The sequence below is a fragment of the Lycium barbarum genome, chromosome 3 (assembly GCF_019175385.1).
Source record: "Lycium barbarum isolate Lr01 chromosome 3, ASM1917538v2, whole genome shotgun sequence".
Classification (NCBI taxonomy): Eukaryota; Viridiplantae; Streptophyta; class Magnoliopsida; order Solanales; family Solanaceae; genus Lycium; species Lycium barbarum.
The window spans coordinates 10489512-10508674 of record NC_083339.1 but is presented as its reverse complement, the minus strand read 5'-3'; the positions used below and the strand labels follow the sequence as shown (position 1 = coordinate 10508674).

At 33.7% G+C, this 19163-nt stretch overlaps 2 protein-coding genes and 1 non-coding gene across 3 annotated transcripts; 1 reads left to right on the top strand and 2 right to left on the bottom strand.

The window, feature by feature from the left end:
- The first annotated feature begins 4012 nt into the window (after window positions 1-4012).
- Window positions 4013-11200, top strand: LOC132630295 (uncharacterized). The gene is made up of 3 exons (XM_060345882.1): window positions 4013-5105; window positions 8622-8789; window positions 9415-11200. Exons 1-3 carry the CDS (start codon window positions 4551-4553, stop codon window positions 11074-11076), a joined length of 2385 nt encoding a protein of 794 aa, XP_060201865.1. The 5' UTR covers window positions 4013-4550; the 3' UTR covers window positions 11077-11200.
- A 409-nt stretch (window positions 11201-11609) lies between these two features.
- LOC132630296 (dolichyl-diphosphooligosaccharide--protein glycosyltransferase subunit 4A) lies at window positions 11610-14607 on the bottom strand. Its single transcript, XM_060345883.1, has 2 exons — window positions 14454-14607; window positions 11610-12037 (listed from the first exon to the last, which is right to left on the bottom strand). Exon 2 carries the CDS (start codon window positions 12035-12037, stop codon window positions 11924-11926), a length of 114 nt encoding a protein of 37 aa, XP_060201866.1. The 5' UTR covers window positions 14454-14607; the 3' UTR covers window positions 11610-11923.
- A 25-nt stretch (window positions 14608-14632) lies between these two features.
- On the bottom strand, window positions 14633-14704 carry TRNAH-GUG (transfer RNA histidin (anticodon GUG)). The gene has a single exon. It is a non-coding gene; the product is annotated as a tRNA-His (tRNA).
- Window positions 14705-19163: the final 4459 nt, after the last annotated feature.

The window sequence follows — 19163 nt, the reverse complement described above, 5'->3', positions numbered from 1 at the left end:
TGTTATCCGATAACTCTACAGATCCTAATATGGAGATTGATTACGATGTGTTCAACAAACTCATAAACACGAGGGAATTTTTCTGGAACTTGTATTGGAGTACACATAAAAAAAGATTTCAGAGGTTCGTTGTATCTTTGAGAATAGAACATCACTTTATTATTTGTATCTATATATCGATGGGCTTCCAAATCTCTAAACTTACACGCACCAAGTAAATATTTTTCGGAGACAATACTTCTCTCCCCTTTTCAGTATCCAACATCTTCCATTTCCATTAAGAAAAAAAAATGCATCAAACTTATAAATATATGACATGTATATTTTACATATGCTTTATCATTCAATCAAGTAATTTAATTTGGATTTTACTTCAATTAATTAGCACTTAATTGTGGAAAATTAATATAATCATACGGCGCATGCATTCTTCTTCGCGTGTTAGTGTCACACACTTACCAAATTAAACTAGAATATGTAGTTTGCTTTTTTGTTTTTCCTATCTTATGGACATTAGAAAGTCCATTTAAATATGGCAATATAGTTGATACCTACACAGAATTAAAAATAAAATAAAATTGTGGTTTTCTTCATGACGTTATCACAACATTCTGTTTTTCATCAGTATATACCATCTGTCCTGAGAAATAAGGACTAGAATTTGATTCTATATGCAACTATACGTTTCTATTTATGCTACTTTATCCTGATCTGAATGGTCCTTATGGAGATTTTGAATCTTCATTTCTTTAATGTGAGATTGTTTAGAATTGATAATTGTACAGTTGTGCTATGATATAATATCATATTAAGATGGATTTATTCGTTAAGAATAGGATTCATATATAACTTAATAGTTAAAACATTTTTTATATAAGCAGTACAGTTTATTTTACTATTTTACCAAGCTATTGATTATATATAACTAGTTTTTCGCATATTTTGCTAATGAGTAAAAATTTAAATTTACCAGAAAAAAAAAAAGTTGATTGTGTAACTAGATGACCACATTCCAAATAAATACAATCATGGTGCAGACAGAATTCTTCGATAATAGTGACACAAGTTGAATATATCGACATCTTCGTCTGCTCTATTAGTGTGCCTTGCAAAAAAGGGAATTCCCTTTTAAATAATTCGACATGATTGTGAACGCTAACAAAATATTTTTTTTGTGTTTGTATCAGATTACTTAATTTTCTATATTCTGAAAAAATAAACAATTCTCATAATTTCGACACCTTTGTTTAGCGGCTGATTAGTCGGCCTGTTTCATTTTAATTTTGGTAGAATTTAATTGGTAAAGCTTAGTTATACTAATTGGTGATTAGTTGTCGTATCACAATTATTTGATTGCCCAAAGGAAGAGTTAAACGAATACAAAAATTGAGATTACATTTAATTAGGCTTCACAAACCCAAAAAAGAAAGTTATTATATTATAGTAATAAGTGGCACTTCCTCTTTTCTTGGTTTATTCAATTCTCTATCATTATAATTAGGAAAAGACTTTTTCTTTCAAATTAAAATAGAATGTCATCTTCACACAGTATTATTTTTACTTTTACGAATATTTTAGAGTTTTTATTTTTTTATTTTAATAATCCTCCAAGACTCTTGGACGAACTATAATTTATTTTAAGACGAACTATAATTTATTTTACTCTTTGTTGAGTCAGTCCAGTGTATTTGGCCATTCTGTTTGTATTTTATCAAAATTAGAAGTACAATGCCAAAGATGCGAAGAAACCAAAAAAAAAAAAAATGTAAATAAAGCTATCATCGTCATTGATGCACTTAATTAATAGCCTTCAAAATTTCTTTTTCTCTTCTGTATACGTCAGCTTCGTACCGTAGAAAACTAGAAATGGTTTGTTTATTCTCAAGTCATTTTTGGGTTGGACTACAAACCTGTGAAAATTTAAGGAGGTTAATGACTCAAGAATTTAGAAATCGTTATTCTAAGATAAATTTGATGAAAACCCTGTGAAACTCTTGTTTTTATTTTCCACCCAGCTACGGGTGTCTAATATCCTTTTGGGACTCTGATTAATTTAAAATTGCACCGCGTAATGCCATTAATGGAGGAAGCATGCTTTATTACGATATTTTTCATTCTCATGATTTGAACCCGAAATATTTGATTAACTATGGAAAAAGTAACTTTTTACATCATGCACAGATCAATCTGTAACATGCAAAAAGTATTAATTGACCTGTTACAACCAATAAATCTATAGTAATTTTATATAAAACAAAGTACGATGCAAGTGTATAAATAAATTGAATTCGTCCAATTTCCAAGTGTAATATAATATAGCCAGAGGCAGTCTAGCGTGTAATATATGGGTTCACATAAACTCTAATATTCCCGAGACCCCTATATGAATTAAGAGATTCATTAAATATATTTGATTATGAATCCAATTATTATTGTATATTAATTTAAGGTTCATGTAGAAATCTATAAACTTTAAATTCTAAATTTATCTGTAGGTATAACCAACATTATACAAAGGATAGCTAAGATTGTCTATGTACCTAGTTTTGAAGTACCATGCCAAACCTCAAGGATATATAACTAACAAGAAAATTTAAGATTTACTCAACAGTTTCGAAGATAACTTAGCAGTGTGGATAGTGTTTCTTAAGTTTTTGAAATATCTAGTATATTAAATCTAATGTAGATCTAAATGAAAAATAAGTGTGTTTAATTAAAGTTGCAACCTGAACGAGGTGAACAATTTTCTAGTACTCTTTCACCGCCCACGTACGCGTGGTGAGTGGTGAGAGGCTCACAAAGCTTAAAGGTTCCCTCACTGAACGGGTAGATATGAGAGCCCTGCAAGTTTTGATGAGGGCCTACATACTTATTACTGATTGACATATGTATCAACATTTATATTTAATCATTTCCTTGTAATTTGTCCACTCTTTCAATTTCAATTTCAATTTCAATTTAAGCGTCTTACTTCTGTTTCAATTTAAGTGTCTTACATTTCTTTTTAATTTATCATAAAAAAATATCTGTTTATATATTTAGTAAGTTGACAATTCAAACATTCTATATAACAAGTTTAAAGCTACATGATTCAACGGACATTTTAGTACATTATGCACATCGTTAATTTATGACCACAAGATTCAAAAGTTTCTTTTATTCCTTCAAACCTGTGCCTAGTCAAACTTACACACTTAATTGGGATGGAGGGATTTGTTCGCTTTATTTTATGTATCTTAGTTTGGCTAGACAGAAAGAGTTTAAGAAAGATATGGAACAATTTTAATTATTTTGTGGTTTTAATAATAATATCAAAATATCTTTTGAATATTTTAGTTAAAACACAGAGACAAATGCAAGATTTGATGTTTATGAATTTACAATGATCTCAAGTTATCATACAATAATAACTGAATTCACGATCAAATATATACATATATTTTAATACATATACAGAATACGGGCAAAGGCTATCGGGTTTCTGTGAGCCCGCATGTTACTGTTAAAATCTGACCCTATCTGAACACGTCACATGATATGTTGAGATTAAAGAGTTATCAGTAATATTTTTAAACAGACTAAAAAGAAAATTAAAATCGGACACAAAGCGAGTAATTAAATACTATACTACAAAATAAGAAAAGAAAAGGAGAGAGGAAATAATGGCCAATACCTCCCGGCCCCTTGGCAAACCAATGGAAGAAAAAGGAATACAGATGAAAATTTAACTTCATTATTTTCTTTATATTCTTTTTGTTCTTCCATTAGAGATAATTAAGTAACTCAGATAAAATGAATATTCCCTTGAACTTGAAGAGGGACATATACTTACATCTCAAGGTCACAATTAAACATCTGCTGAAACTTTTTAGTTTTAGAAATATTTTACTCTCTTTTATTTATTCCTTGAGCAATATTTAATTTTACTCTTTAATTGAGCTAAAAAGTTGGATTTCCAGATGTATGAGTGTGACTTTAGCTTCTATAAATACTTCTCCAACTCAAGCCTAGAGACCAACTTCTTATACTTAGCTTTGTCACCAACCTAAAATTAGAATACCATTCTCTATTCTATAAACTAGTGAGCCTGCTTAACATAAATTCATTCTATTTTCCTCTTGTTGATTTTACAACCTATATACCTTTCTGAAGCATTGCATTTGCGCCGTGCATTTCCATATAGCCGTCCAGTGGCATGCAGAAAGTAGTTGTCTTGTTACTAGCTGATAAATGTCTATATATTAGTTTAGTGGCGTGCTGGGAGTAGTCGTTGGCAGGTGAATTTATGTCTACCCGTTTAGTGATGTGATGAGAGTAGTCGTCTTGTTGCTAGTAGGTGAATTTAACTTCTAGCTAGCCGTTTAGTGGCTTGCAGAGAATAGTAGTCTTGTTGCTGGCAGGTGAAATTTTAGCTAGTCATTTAGTGGCGTGCAGAGAGAAGTAATATTGTTGCTGTCAGATGAATCTTCTAATTAGTTGTTTAGTGGCGTGCAAAGAGTAGTTGTCTTGTTACTAGCAGGTGAATCTTCTAGCTAGCTAGTTAGCTAATCATGCCAACTACCATGGTGGCGAAACGAGCTCGAGCCATGTGGTGGATGAGGCTACACTCGGCCATTCGAACAGCTTTGGCATGCACCATAGTGGGGTGTATCACCCTATATAGTCCACCTTCTCTTGCGAAGCAACTAGCATTTCCTTCTTTTTCTTACGTTACATCGATATTCATAATGTCCGATGCCACGTTAGGACATGCCTTAAAGGGATGTTGGCATGCATGTCTTGCCACACTTCAAGTCATGCCACTTTCCATGTTAGGCTTATGGCTTCATGACTATGTCGTCGATGACCACTTCTCGCCTGAGATAGCCGCCCTGATGATGGCAGTGAGCGCATTTTTGGTGGCGTTGCCGGAGAGTACGGACTTGATGTGTAAGAGAATTGCTTTTGGACAGCTTGTTATAGTGTATGTTGATGCTGTTATTCATGGGGTTTATGCCAATTCTCCGGTTATGCATCCTCTTAGAATTGCTTTTAGCACTGTACTTGGAGCTTTGGCTTCTATCTTGGCTCTGTTGCTGCCCTATCCTTGGCTAGCTTATCATGAGGTATGTATGAACTTCAATCAAGTATCAAACTTGTAAAACCTCTTTCACATATATAAATGATTGCTTGTGGTTATCTTTTGAGTTTAACTAATCTTCATTGATGGTCGCAAAACGATCTTTATACTATTAGGTCATCTTCACATCCCAAGAAAGTATAGAAATTGCAACAGCTTTTTTGGCAATAAAAATAATATAGTTGGCAACAGTCAATATTTAGCAACAACTTAATTTTATTGTTGGCATATATGATGAATCTATTAAAAATGAACCTTTTTTTTGTTACCAAAAATTTAATTTTGTTGTCATATAGTATTGACTATTGTTGTAAAAAGTACTTTTAGTAACTAAAAAAAAAAGTTGTTGCACATCATTGCAATAACAGCCGTTGAGAAAAGTTTATGCAACAAAAAAAAATTATAGCCAAAAGTACTTTTTATAACAATAACTTATTTATGGCAACAAAAAAAAATTGTTGCCAAATGTCTTCTTTCTCGTAGTGTCAGCATCTAATAGTGTAAAAAAAGTTACTGCCAATATATATAAGTTAAACTCTTATACATCTTTGAGTTTAAGCTATATAGAATGTCAATGTACGAGATTGTTTACACTATCCGATCAATCGGTCACCCAAATGATATTTACAGATAAACGTGTTTACCTCGAAATTGGGAAACTAATTGAATTTGTACGCGGGTATAGGATATGTGCTTGGATCTTGATATATATTTGATAGCGGAAAATAAGCGTGTGAGTATTTGGTAATAAAACGGCTAGTAACGGTGATTTGCTTAATTTGCTATGGACATGAACGTTTAGAAGCCATGTTGAATACTTAATGGAAGAAACACAACGTAAATGGAAACAAACGGCCTTGGCCGGATCAGATATTAAGAGAGAGATTGCATATATATTTTTCTATTGCAAGTGTTCTTGGAAAATAAAGAAGCCAACCCTTACAAAGGAGGGGGATATGCCCCATTTATAGTGTGACTTCCATGGGTTTCATCCAATATGAATTAATAAAATAATAATAATAAGGACAGCTTTGCACAGATTTGGTGGGATTAGACTGACGGCGCCGTCTGACACACGCATGGTGGGTAGTTGACCATGACAGGACGCTACTGGCACGCGGCTCGCGTGTAACGGCCACACGGACCAACGGCTACTCGGACCAACAGTCGTACGGACCAACGGCTATACGGATCAACAGTCGTACGGACCAACGGCTATACGGACCAACGGCCACGAATGCTCGGGTCACCGGGCTTGGTCGTTCCAATGACGAAGAAGGCAGATCAGTCGGTCCCCACGCTCCACCGGTTTGCCTCGCATCCGGTTTTTACCGTATACAAAACGTCCTGAAAAAATGAATGTGTATAATTTTAAAATAAGACAAGTTAACTTGTACAAGTCTACAATTGGTAAAGCTAATTTGATATTTTGATGGTGTAAAATTACGTTAAACTCATATCTTTTTTGTGATATGATCATAGTGTAAAAATTCTTTCACAAAATCAGTATATAAAAGTTAAACTCTTTAGTAAAACCTCCCCAGATGACTTGTTTTACTGATAAATTATGAAGAGAGACAAAACCAATAAACAAAATATAGTTCGAGGAGGAAGAAGACGTACCCAAGTCTGAATTTACACACCGATTGTTAGCATTAATTGAAAATGAAGATCTCTAAACCAGAATATACTATATTGTTAATTAATTTTTAAGAGTATAGAAATTGATACTTTTAATATGTACAGTACATCTTGACCATTTAAATTGTATTTATACCTTCGATGTAACAGAGGTTTTCAGCTGTTGAAAAGTCAGTAAAGCACTTGTTTTAACTGTAAATTCTTCATTTAGATATATTATTTTAATTTGTTCAATGGTTTAGTTTGTCTATTTAGTAATTTCCTTTTTGTTTAGAAAATCCATCGGTGTAGACTTAGTCTGGTAGATCAATGACAAAAATGACAATCAAGTAGAGTTTGGATCTTCTAGGAAAATGTCCACTCGGCGTTTGGACATACATTTTATATGCAAATTGGTGTTTGTTTTTGCAATTTTTCGATTATTTTAGCTTCAAATTGAAATAAAGAATTTAAAATTAAAAAAAAAAATCTGTTTGGGAAGTATTTCAACTAATATGATGGGTTTCACTCACATGAACTACAAAATATTTTTTTAACTTCAAATACTTGCTTTTTCAACCTGGAACAAATCTTTTTGGAGACAATTGTTTTTTCTCCTCATGCAGAATACGCGAGTTTGGTATTAAGTCATATACACTAGCAACGTAGACATTCGATGTAGTCTAACTTGTGAGCTACAATAGTAGTTTGTTATTATTTTATCAAATTACCAAATAAGGCTTGTCATAGAAATTTATCCGTAATTAGTTGCCTTATAAATAACCTTATTATATAAATATTATTTACATTGTCGGTGAATGAAACTTAACTCTCTTACTCAAGGCAAGGGTCTTAAGTCCTTTGGAGAATCACTTAACCATAGTGCAACAGAAAAGGGAAAAACTCGTTACGTAAAGATTAAAATTTCTTGATGTTCAACTTGACATATGCATACTGAACTTACTGTGTGGTTGATAGAAATGCCCTTCTTCTTATGACAATTCGATTGATTATATTATTTAATTTGCTTGGTATGTTCTCTTTTAAGTTTTATGCATGGTCCATAAACTTCACAGATGTTTCCAGTCTGTTTGATCAAAATAGTAAGCATGGGGAAAGAGATGAGGCACATTTGGAGTAAATATGTGTGGGGTTTGTACATATAGTTGTTGCCTGCTTCATTCAATGTTTTGATAATTGAATTTAAAACATCATCGTGTCATGTCACTATTATAGAAAATGTGTAAGATTTTCACCTCATACAGCTCCTATAAGGTGTAAGACCAGGGGTGAAGCTAGAATGTAACAAGCAGGTTCGGCAGAACTCAATAATTTTGATCTAAATTTTTGTATTTGTCATAAGAAAGTCATTTGTTTAATATGTACAAATTTAAAATTTAAAACCTAGTAACACAAAAGGACTAAAATTGTAAACTTATAAGTTTCAAATCCTGATTTTGCCTTTTGCATAGGACCACAGTCTTGGACCAAACTTGATGTTAGATTGTTTATGTCCAAGTAAATCACAAAATAAAGAAAATGATGTTAGTCAATCTCAAGTTGTGCCCTGTCGAACTTATTGTCCGGTAGTTAAACAACTAGCCAATGTATATATAGTTTATAAAATTACCTTTATTTAATAAAAGTGATTGCTTTTTTCTAGTCTTAAGTATTGTGCATACTTTTAAAATATTAAGGGTATAATTGAAATCAATTGTCAACTTCAATCTTTGAATTTCTAAATAACAATTATTGGGACAACTTTTTAAAGCTGAAGTGCCTGCTAATTTGAATCTGAGGGGGGTAGGAGTAATATATTTTGTGTCCTTTAGTAATGCAAATTTGATTTCTAATGTATATTGTAAATATTCATTGCCAACAGGTGAGAAAACTATACCAAATTTATGCAGAAAGTGTTTCAGGTAGAATAAATTTATATTTGAAAGCCATCCATACTCAAGATGATCAGATAACCATGGAGCTAATATCTCAAACCAAGCCCTTTACTGATACAGGAGCTAAGCTTCTTGACACTATCAAATTGTTGGAGGTAAGCTCATTGATCCCCCCAAAAGTTCTCAGATTTTGAATGCGTGTTAGTCTTAACATGAATTCTTGTTCAGGTTAAATTCACACACAATCACTGAATTTTATCTACCATAACAGTAAAGTTACAGAATCATATTTGCACTTTAAAGTAATTACTGTACTTTAACCATTATAACAACAAAGTCATCAAACTATTTCTTTTGACATTAAAGTAACAAAACTTTATGCACTATAACAGTAAAGTCACCAAACTTAACCCACTATACCAAAACAAAAACCTACAATGTACTTTATAATAAGTAAAATTTTGTGTTTTTACTCTCATAGTGGGTAAAGTTCAATCACTCTAGCGTGATAAAAAAGTAGTTTGGTGACCTTACTGTTATAGTGGGCAAAGTTCATTTTTTAATGCGACAAAAATAGTTATGTGGAGTTAATATCATAGTGGGTAATGTTCAGTTATTTAATGGCAAAAAATAGTGACACTTAGTTGTTATAGTGAGTTGACTTTCACTTAATTTCATGTGATAAACCGTAGTTTTGACAAGTAAATAAAGTTCAGTGCCTATACGTGAAATGTACATGTTTTTGTTCAGTAATCTAAATGAACCTCTTACTTTGAGCAGGAAGGTTTGCAATGGGAGAAACCTTGGCTGAGATACTTAAATCCCTATTTCGCAGATCCAGGACATGGTTTCCAAAACATGGAGATCTCAATGAAAGGATTGGAAGTGGCCTCAACTTCTTGCCCTTCTTTTCCCACAAGAATGATAGATAAAGAGCTCTTTAAAGTCTCCCATCATGTTATGATGTTTCTTGGTGAAAAAATGGGGCAAGATAGATCCTCTTTACCACATCATTCAGCAACAGAAATGGAGTTTGAGAAGGAGTCTTCTAGGCAGAACCCTGAACCAATTTTACCAACAAAACAAGATCAACCAGCACTTTTCTTCTTATCCTGTTTTAAAATGTGTGCGAGTGATTCTGACACGATCACACCTATAACCGAAGAATCAATATATACAACGGAAAGTAGTAGTAACAAATCGTGCTACAGACGAGTCTGTGTCAATTGGACTATGCCAATGATCAACGAAAGAATGGTGGTATTCGCGTTTAAGTGTTCAATTTCATTGGGGCTAGCCGTGCTACTTGGTCTTCTATTTAATACTGAAAATGGATACTGGTCAGGCCTCACAATAGCCCTCAGCTTTGTTACAGGAAAACAAGCAATTTTCACAGAAGCAAATGCTAGAGCACAAGGAACAGCTATAGGATCAGTCTATGGTGTACTTGGCTGCACTATTTTTCAAAAAGTCGCGCAAATAAGGTTCTTATCGTTACTCCCTTGGATTATTTTCACCACATTTCTAAGGCATAGTAGAATGTTCACTCAAGGAGGGGGAACAGCAGCACTAATAGGTTCACTACTGATTTTGGGCAGAAAGAGTTATGGTCCACCTAGTGAATTTGCCATTTATAGACTCACCGAGGCCTTCATTGGACTAGCTTGTTACGTTGTCGTTGAGCTTATTTTGCAACCTACAAGTTCAGCCAATTTAGTCAAAAAACATCTCTATCTGATCCAAGGAACACTTAAGGATTGCGCTAAACACATGGTAGTTGATTCGAAGGAGAACGGGCTAATGGAAAAGCAAAAGAATCTGAAATCTCAAGTCCATGATTTGGAAAAGTTCATTAAAGATGCAGTCTTGGAACCTAGTTTCTGGTTTTCTCCTTTTCCAATTTCTTGTTACCAGAAGCTCCAAAAGTCTTTGTCAAAGATGGCAGATGTTCTGTTCTTCATGGGATATGAAATCGAATTCCTCTCTCAAGCGTTCGATAGGTATTATCCTGATAAAAGGGAGCTTCAACAATACATAAACAAGGAACTAGAGCATTTTAAGGATGCCCTAAGCTCTTTAGTGAGCTGCTTTGAGAAAACCATTTCTATCAGACTGTTAAAAACTTCTCAAATCCAGCCAGAGCAGAATATATTGAATGATCTCGAAGCAGGGAATTCATCACGTCCAGATGAGTGTATCATTTCTTCCAGAAATGATGAAGAAATGGAGATGATTGTGCGTTCTTTTCTTCAGAACTCAACGGAGGTTTGTGGTAAAGTGAGGGACATTGCAGGTATGGAGCTTAAAGGAACGATCGTTGGTTGTTTGTGTTCTTTAGAGTTTTGCATGAGCTTTTTGGAGAGAGAAGTAAGAGACATCGACATAGGAATAAAGGATTTGGTGAGATGGGAAGATCCTTTGGGTGAACCCACTCGTTCATAAGAATCTGCTACAAGTTTCTTATAGTTACTATAAGCAAATCTATAGAATAATGGTAACAAAACATAAAGTTGTATATCTAAAGTAGGGCTTTAGCATTTTATCATCTATAGTTGTTTCTCTCTTACTTTTTCCTCTTAGTTTTCCTTCAAATTCAAACGCAATATGTTATTCTGAATCTTTTTTTTTTTTTTGATAAAGGTAACATAATATGTTATTCTGAATCTTGTCTACATTTTATTAAGCATATAATCATCTAGGCAATTTAAACTATGAATTATATTATGGCTATAAGTTATAACATTAAAAGTGATGATTATGGCTGTAAAAGTGATGGCATAAGTAAACTATGTAGAGCTAACAATCTAAGATCATGAATTACCCAATATATCAAATGGTTAATATAACATCAAAACATAGAAAATCCCAAGGCGAATATTCAAACAGACCATACTTTAAACAACCAAAATGTCGTTAGCCTTTAATATTTTTTGAATCTTAATACTAACAAGCCACATGCTATTGGTCGAAAAAAGTGCAGGCAACTATGGATCTTTATTAATGTTGGAAGTTCCAAATCTTTAGTGCCACTAACGTTTAGTCCTTTAGAGGTGCAAATCACAGAGACAGCAATGTACCGATCAATAGTTTTAGCCAAGCTATCTATGGACCGGAAGCAGTCAGATACAACTCAATGCCCAGTAATAAATGTTTTCACCACATCAAAACTCAATATCTATCATATAGAGCGGCCAAAGGCAAATGAACATAACTATTGTTGCCGAAGCTAATTTGAAATAAGCAACTAACATAACTATTGTTGCCGAAGCTCATTTCGAATAAGCAACTTTCAGTTGCCTTCATATTTTGGATCTGCCATCACATAATGGTAAGCGATGACCAGCACAAAGATAAAGATACCAAGAAAGTTGGCGAAGAAGCCGAGGTCCTGGTCATCAATCATCTGCAGCATTCATGCACAAAAGAAAAACATATCAGACAAATCAACGACATATTTGTCGCTTAAAATGTGGACAATAACACTCTAGAAAAGGATAGGTAAAAAGAGAAGGTTCTGTTCTAGTACGTCATTCTTACTGAAAGTTAAAACATCATGGAGACTATTGCTAAGTTTCTTTCTTGATTACCCATTTTCACTTTACCAATCCAAAATTCTTAACCACTCCAACTTTAGAATTCATATTTACAGGTTGTATGCAGCCACAAACTCCAAGTAATGACTGTTTTCTATCAATCTAGAAAACATATTATTCAACTAGATAATTAGTCAGCCAAGCTGTTCAACAGAAACTACTAAACGCTAAAGGCAGCAGAAGAAAAGGCCAAAATTAGAAATGCGGAATAAAAAAAAACAAGGACAACAAAATAAAAACACCAAGCACAATTTTTTAGCAGTTCTTCTCATCTCCTTTCTTTTCTTTCCTTCCCTTAAATGAAGTCCATAACATCCTTTAATGAAGCTGTCTGTAAAGTATATTTGTTTAGGCTAATGAACAAATTACATTAAGTGTTACTGTCACATTACACATACCTTCGTCTCTTTCCAATCAAATCCTAAAACAACTACTTAATACTCCTCGTCCCTCCCTCTTCCTCTTCTCTCTATTCTTTTATCCTGCAGGGTCTCCATTCTTATATCTTTAGTCCAGACATTATTGGTTTGGAATAATTTCAGGGCCTTCAGGGATGGAGGGTTTAATCCTATGGATTTCTAATTCTTAAGCTTGAACCCGATGCAACCTGCTTGAACACTAGTTGATTTTAGCTGTTAATTAGGATCTTCTCACATGAACCGTGACACCTGTCCTTTGGAATAAAAAAAAATTGAAATCCCGTCTTGATCCGATTGTCTCCATCCCCTTGGACCCATAGGGGATTGCACGTACTACGAAAAACTTGATTCATGCTAAAGCTATACAAACAATTAGAGGTGTATGATCCAGGTTGAGCTAAAATATCGAGCAAAATGCAAAGACCTTTTCCACATCACAAAGTATCAGTTTGGTATGATGAGAACATTCTTGGCAAAACTGGTTTAGCTCAAAGTTTTTCATGAGTAGAAATGCCAAATAATCAACCCAAATTGGCAAAACATGGCTTCTATCTTTTTGAGGTACATAGAGCCAGTATACTCTAATAGATTTCTTCACTCATACTAATATCACTCACTTCACCAATATTTTGACTCTTTCAAACACACAAAGATAGTACTCCCTCTGTCCCATAGTAAGTGTCACCTTAGCCAAAAAAAATTGTCCCATAATAATTTGTGGGATCCAACTGGGTATGTTGTTGTTGTTGTTGTTAATAAGTGTCACCTCAGGAAATCAAGACATAAATTGGCTAGTTTCTACCCTTAGACAAAAATTGACAAGTTAAAGTAACATCTAAATGATGATTGGAAAAGTCACATAGTAACATGGTATTGTTGGATTCCCAATGTCAAAGAGTCTACTACTTGTGCATGCTCTAATCAAGAAGAAAAAGTAATATAGGGGTAATTTGGTAAACTTCACATTGCACTATTAGTTTCTTATATGCGTGTTTTAAGCTAAGGTGACACTTATTATGGGACGGAGGGAGTATAGAACACCACCAACATACCCCAGTTCCAACTCTACATCATCATTGTACGCCACCAAACTACTCCGAGTTCCCCTTTTACTTATCAACAAAAAACTATTACATGCCATGAAACTTCATGTCAAGCAAACAACAGAAAATAATTTAGAAACTATCCTCCCTTGTAAACATTTTGCATTGTTTTACATCATATGAAACAAAACCCTAAGCCTTCCGATTGTTTGCAGAGCTTCTTAAGCACTATAGGAACGAAAGTTATAGTCGGGTACTCCCTCCGTCCCAATTTATGTGGCACCTTCGGATTTTGATATTCAAAGTTTCAAACAACACAATTTTTTCACGTCTTTTAAATATTTTGAAATGTCATTTATTGTGACTTATAGTACTCACTGCTGCGTTGTTTTCAAATATGAACATTTTATCTCAAAAAAAAAAAAAAACTTAAAAGATTCTTTCTCCGAATACACGGCCAAAATTATAAGGTTTGACTCTCCAAATCTGAATTGTGCCGCATAAATTGGGACAAAGGGTGTATATATATTTTTCTTTATCTAGTTCATCTACATAATTCATTTTCTCTTAAAATGTATGTAATTGAATTACCCAAATCGACATAATGAATTCACTCAGGAATAACAATACAAACAACAGGAAGCAATAGATCAAGCATTCATAGCACAAAACAACAATAAATTATCTAAAGAAATACAAGAAGAAGAAAAAAATTGACCCCCCAAAAAACATAAGTCGCCTCTAAAAATCAGGTCAATACTTACAGTGATACGAAACGGAAAATTGGTGTAGAATTCGAAGAACCCAAAAGAGGTACGATCTCCGATTTTTTCTTCCTTGCAGTGAAGACTTTTAGATCGGATTTTGGAGCTATTTAACCTAGTGGTTTGTGATACGACGTCGTTTTGAAATTTTGGTGTAGGAAAAAAAAATGTTGGTGATGTGTGGCTGCTGGGATTCGAGCCCAGGTCTCCACGGCCACAACGTGGAATTCTCACCACTAAACTACAGCCACTTGATGTTAGAGCTCTAGGATCCTCTGTGTTATATTTAGTGGAAGTTTGGCTATGGATACCAAATATTCTTCACTTCATTTAAGTGTTTCGTTATACATTTTGCTGATGGAGTTGAAGTTGTGTTTGGTTATATTTTTTGCAAAAATATTTGGTTGTTTGAGTGTGCTTTTCCTAAAAACAAAAAGGTGAAATAAGATTTATACCTTCAATTTCTAAAAACTAGCAAAAATCACCCAACTTGATTAATTTATCTGAAACATACAAGCAAATCTGCTCTACAACAATAACAAACAGACCCATGTGTAATCCCACAGAGTGGGATTTAGGGACACTGGGTATGTTGTTGTTGTTAAATAATCACATAATGTCATATGTTTTTTTAAGTACAAAAAAAAAAATGCTTCTCTAATTCAAATGTCATTATTAATATACTTTTTACTCTTTTTTTTAATCTATCTAATAAATAAAAACTCAATTAAAATGATCAGATCTGACCCGATCCCAATACCCAAACCGGTGACCAACACTTGATTAAATTGAAATGGTCTCGTTTTTATAAAAGCAAAAAAATATAGGATACAATTTGAAAAAAGAAAAACAAAAAGTGAGATGAAAAAAAGGTTAAAACAGGTTTTGAGGTGTTTTCTAAATTTCAAATAACACTTCAAGTTGTATTTGAAATTTTTATGGCCAAGCGCTGATTAATTGATTTTTTTTTTCGAAAAAATGAATATATTGTTATAAATCTGTATTCGAAAAATAATTTAAAACTGAATCTGGAAAGAGAGGAAACAATCTAAAACATAATCTGAAAAGAAAGGAAAATAAATTCGAGCCCACTGAATTCACAGTGTTTCCTTAAGGAAATTATTCCCCTTAAGTACCATGTTATGGAATATATCCTTCCAAGATAGAACGAACTAACTCACCAGCGTAGCGGTACCTCAAACCCTGGTGAACGGCTAACTCACTCGACGGCAATAAATCACACAAGAATTTTAATAATGTGCAAGAAGAAGAAGAAGAAGAAGAAGAAGAAGAAGAAGAAGAGGGGAGAAATCAAAAAATCCGTAAGGAATATCTGAAGGACTGAACAGATTTATATAGCCATTGGTCTGGTTTAGTGAAAAGGTGCAACTCAAAAGTTGCAACTTTTCAGTTTAGTTGAATCTTTTCAGAAATATTTCCCATTCAACTTAACTAAAACCCAACAATCCCCCACATGAATGGGGAATGGCTATAAGAAAAAGGAATGCACGGATGAGTGAGTGATTTACAAACATTAAACAACTTAAACTTTATTAACTCGTTAAAAAGCCTTAATGTTGTATCCTTGTTCCTGAACATTGTCTTCATCACGAGAATGGATTGAGTTATTTGACAATGTCGAACCGTCATTCATAACTTTGTTTGATCTCTTTGAACCTAGCTCTTGGGATCTCCAGTCTGCTAGGTAGAGTTACCGCCATAATGACTTGTCCTAAGCCTTAAACCCATTCCCTTCGATGATCTTTCAACTACCTCTCTAGTTAAGCCTTTTGTAAGCGGAACGTCGCTCTTCGATGATCTTTCAACTACCTCTCTAGTTAAGCCTTTTGTAAGCGGATCCGCGACGTTATCTCTAGACTTTAAATAGTCAATAGTGATAACTCCACTAGAGAGTAGTTTTCGAACGGTATTGTGTCTTCGTCGTATGTGACGAGATTTCCCGTTATACATAATGCTCCCCGCCCTTCCTATAGTTGCTTGGCTATAGCAATGTATGCATATTGGTACCAACAGTTTGGGCCAGAATGAAAAATCTTTCAAGAAATTTCAGAACGATTCAGCTTCTTCACCGATCATGTCTAAAGCTATGACCTTAGACTACATTGTGGAGCGGGCGATCCAAGTTTGTTTGGAAGACTTCCAAGACATTGCTCCTCCACCAATGGTAACAACATATCCACTTGTGGATTTAATTTTGGCTGACCCAGTGATTCAATTGCATCATTATACCCCTTAATAACCGTGGGATATTTATTATACTGCAAAACAAAACTTATAAAATAGGATATATCGCAGACCACTGAGTACACTTAAAGTGACATCATGATATTTGTGGATGGTTGACATCAGTTGTGGCCACAACCTTTTAAGAATATATATATTTCTCAACCATTCCACTTCTTGTAAGTCTACTTCTTCAAATATCCAACTAATAGCACATTCACCGATGTGAAAATGCAAGCTACTGCCGATTTTTATCATTATCATCAATTGGTTCTTCGATTTATAAACCAATGAATTTATACATTCAATGAACCGTCTTGTCTTTTCAAAGAGTTGTCTCTCAGCATATACATTTTATCATGAAAATTCACAAACTTTCAAATGACATCCGTTCACGAAATTAATGAACACGACCTATAATGAAAGACATACGATCAATCTCATCAAATTAGTAGTTCGAACAACTAGTCCTTACCAAGATGGAACGAGTTATGTGAATATTTCACTACCACCAAAGGCATACCATGTCAATACCAAAAAGGACATATATTGTGGGGTTGACATAATACAATATTGTTAATAAGTCAACATTTTCTGATTCTATCGAAGTTTTATGATTTGTGAACCAGAAACCAATATCCTTTACTATTTGTGGCATATCCTACGAAAACACAATTAATAGTTTTCCAATTTTTACCCTATTAGGTTTAGGAACTTACACTTTAGCCAAACACCCCCACACTTTGAAGTAATTCAAATTGGGCTTTCCATTTTTCATATGGAATAAATTGTGTTTTCTATAGGCACTCGATTGAGTATTTTGGTAATCATAAGGATAGCTTCCCCCTACAAGTTCTACAGGGAAACAAGAACTTATTAACAAGACATTCATTTTATCAATGATTAATTGAACGTCATGTTTATCAAACAATAGACAACGGGTAGCCTTTCACCAACATCCATGTCAATACAGATAATTGTATTGAAATACACATATTTTCATGAAAAGTCACGACATTTCTAGTGACACCCTTTCATGAAAGAACATAATTTTTCTGAACAAGTATATAACAAATTATCAATTTGGTACTAGTTAATCTCAATGACCACCATATCAAAAATCCATTAAAGATTTTGTTCGTTTGGAGTAATATACAAGAATGCCATCATTTTTCATATTTCTTGTTATTCTAAATTAAACACTCAATCTAATATTGACTTTATCATAAGTCAGGAAGCCCCCACATTTCAAATAATTAAGTACTCTGTTCTTGGGCAACTCAAAATTAAAGGGCATATGAAGAATTTCTCTCCATAGCATCAAATCAAAATGCACATTAATGATTCTAAGTCAACATGCATATTAAAAAAATGCCCCCAAACATTTTGACGTTAGAATCTTATTAACCAAACTTCATGCTAAGCAATCATTCTTAACTGGTGTCAAACATTTTTTTTTTCTTCAGAAAACATCACAAAACACCCAACTTTTGTTTTCATCAAGCCATTTCAGTTATCCTGTGATGTTGGTCTAAAGTTGCATATATTTAGCTATTAGTTGTCTCACATTTTAGTACTTTTAATTGTCTTTTGAGTATTAATTGTAATGAGTTGTTCTTAATATTATATTTTATTTTGTAGGAATAAAACGGTGTGAAGATGAAGAAACTTGGATCAAAATTAGATGCAAAGTGTTGAAATTGAGAACAAAATAAATAAAGAAACAAGCAGTTGAATGGAGGGATTACAATAATTTAATCATTGAATACATACAAGGAATGGTGGAATAAATAAATGAAAAGAGCACGAGAATTGAAAAAGTAAGAGAACAAAGTGCATAGTGAAGAACAAAAGAAACAAAGGGAATCACACCTGGCAGCCACCGACCGAAGCAAAAAAATTGAGATTGCAGCAACCATCAGGCGATCCTTCCGCGATGCGGAAGGAAAGCGAGAGGCCGCAGTACTTTGCGCGATCCTTCCGCGATGCGGAAGGAAAGCGGGGTTCTGCGCAGCTTCCCGATTAGACTAGAATTTGGATTCCTTATTTATTATTTTTACCCTAGCCTATATATACACGTTTTTATAGCTGAGAACGGTATTCTGTGATTATTCAAGGATTTGTAAGCCACCGTTCTCCTTTTTCTTTCTAGGTTATTTTATTTTTCATCTTTTTCAACCCTAGTTTATTCATGGCTTCTTTTGTCTATGATCGAACCATGAGTAGCTAATCTCCTAATTCTAGGGTTGTGGCGAAAGACTTGAAAGTTGATGTGATGACAATTATTATCTATTGATTTTTCATATTGTGGGTTGCTTATTTATTCTTGGTTTTAATTGTTTGATTATCTGGCCAATAGTTAGACACTATCTGTGGTGCGTGGATTAAACTTGAGAAAGGGAATTCACGTACGTAATAAGAATAAATAGAGTTTGTTCGATTTAATCGTTTTGCTACTTAGGATAG

Bases quoted from the DNA above. Each gene is read 5' to 3' on its own strand.
- LOC132630295 (XM_060345882.1), top strand. From the start codon at position 4,551: ATGCCAACTACCATGGTGGCGAAACGAGCTCGAGCCATGTGGTGGATG. The intron at 5,106-8,621 runs GTATGTATGAAC...CATTGCCAACAG, and splicing joins CTTGGCTAGCTTATCATGAG to GTGAGAAAACTATACCAAAT. The intron at 8,790-9,414 runs GTAAGCTCATTG...TACTTTGAGCAG, and splicing joins ACACTATCAAATTGTTGGAG to GAAGGTTTGCAATGGGAGAA.
- LOC132630296 (XM_060345883.1), bottom strand. From the start codon at position 12,037: ATGATTGATGACCAGGACCTCGGCTTCTTCGCCAACTTTCTTGGTATC.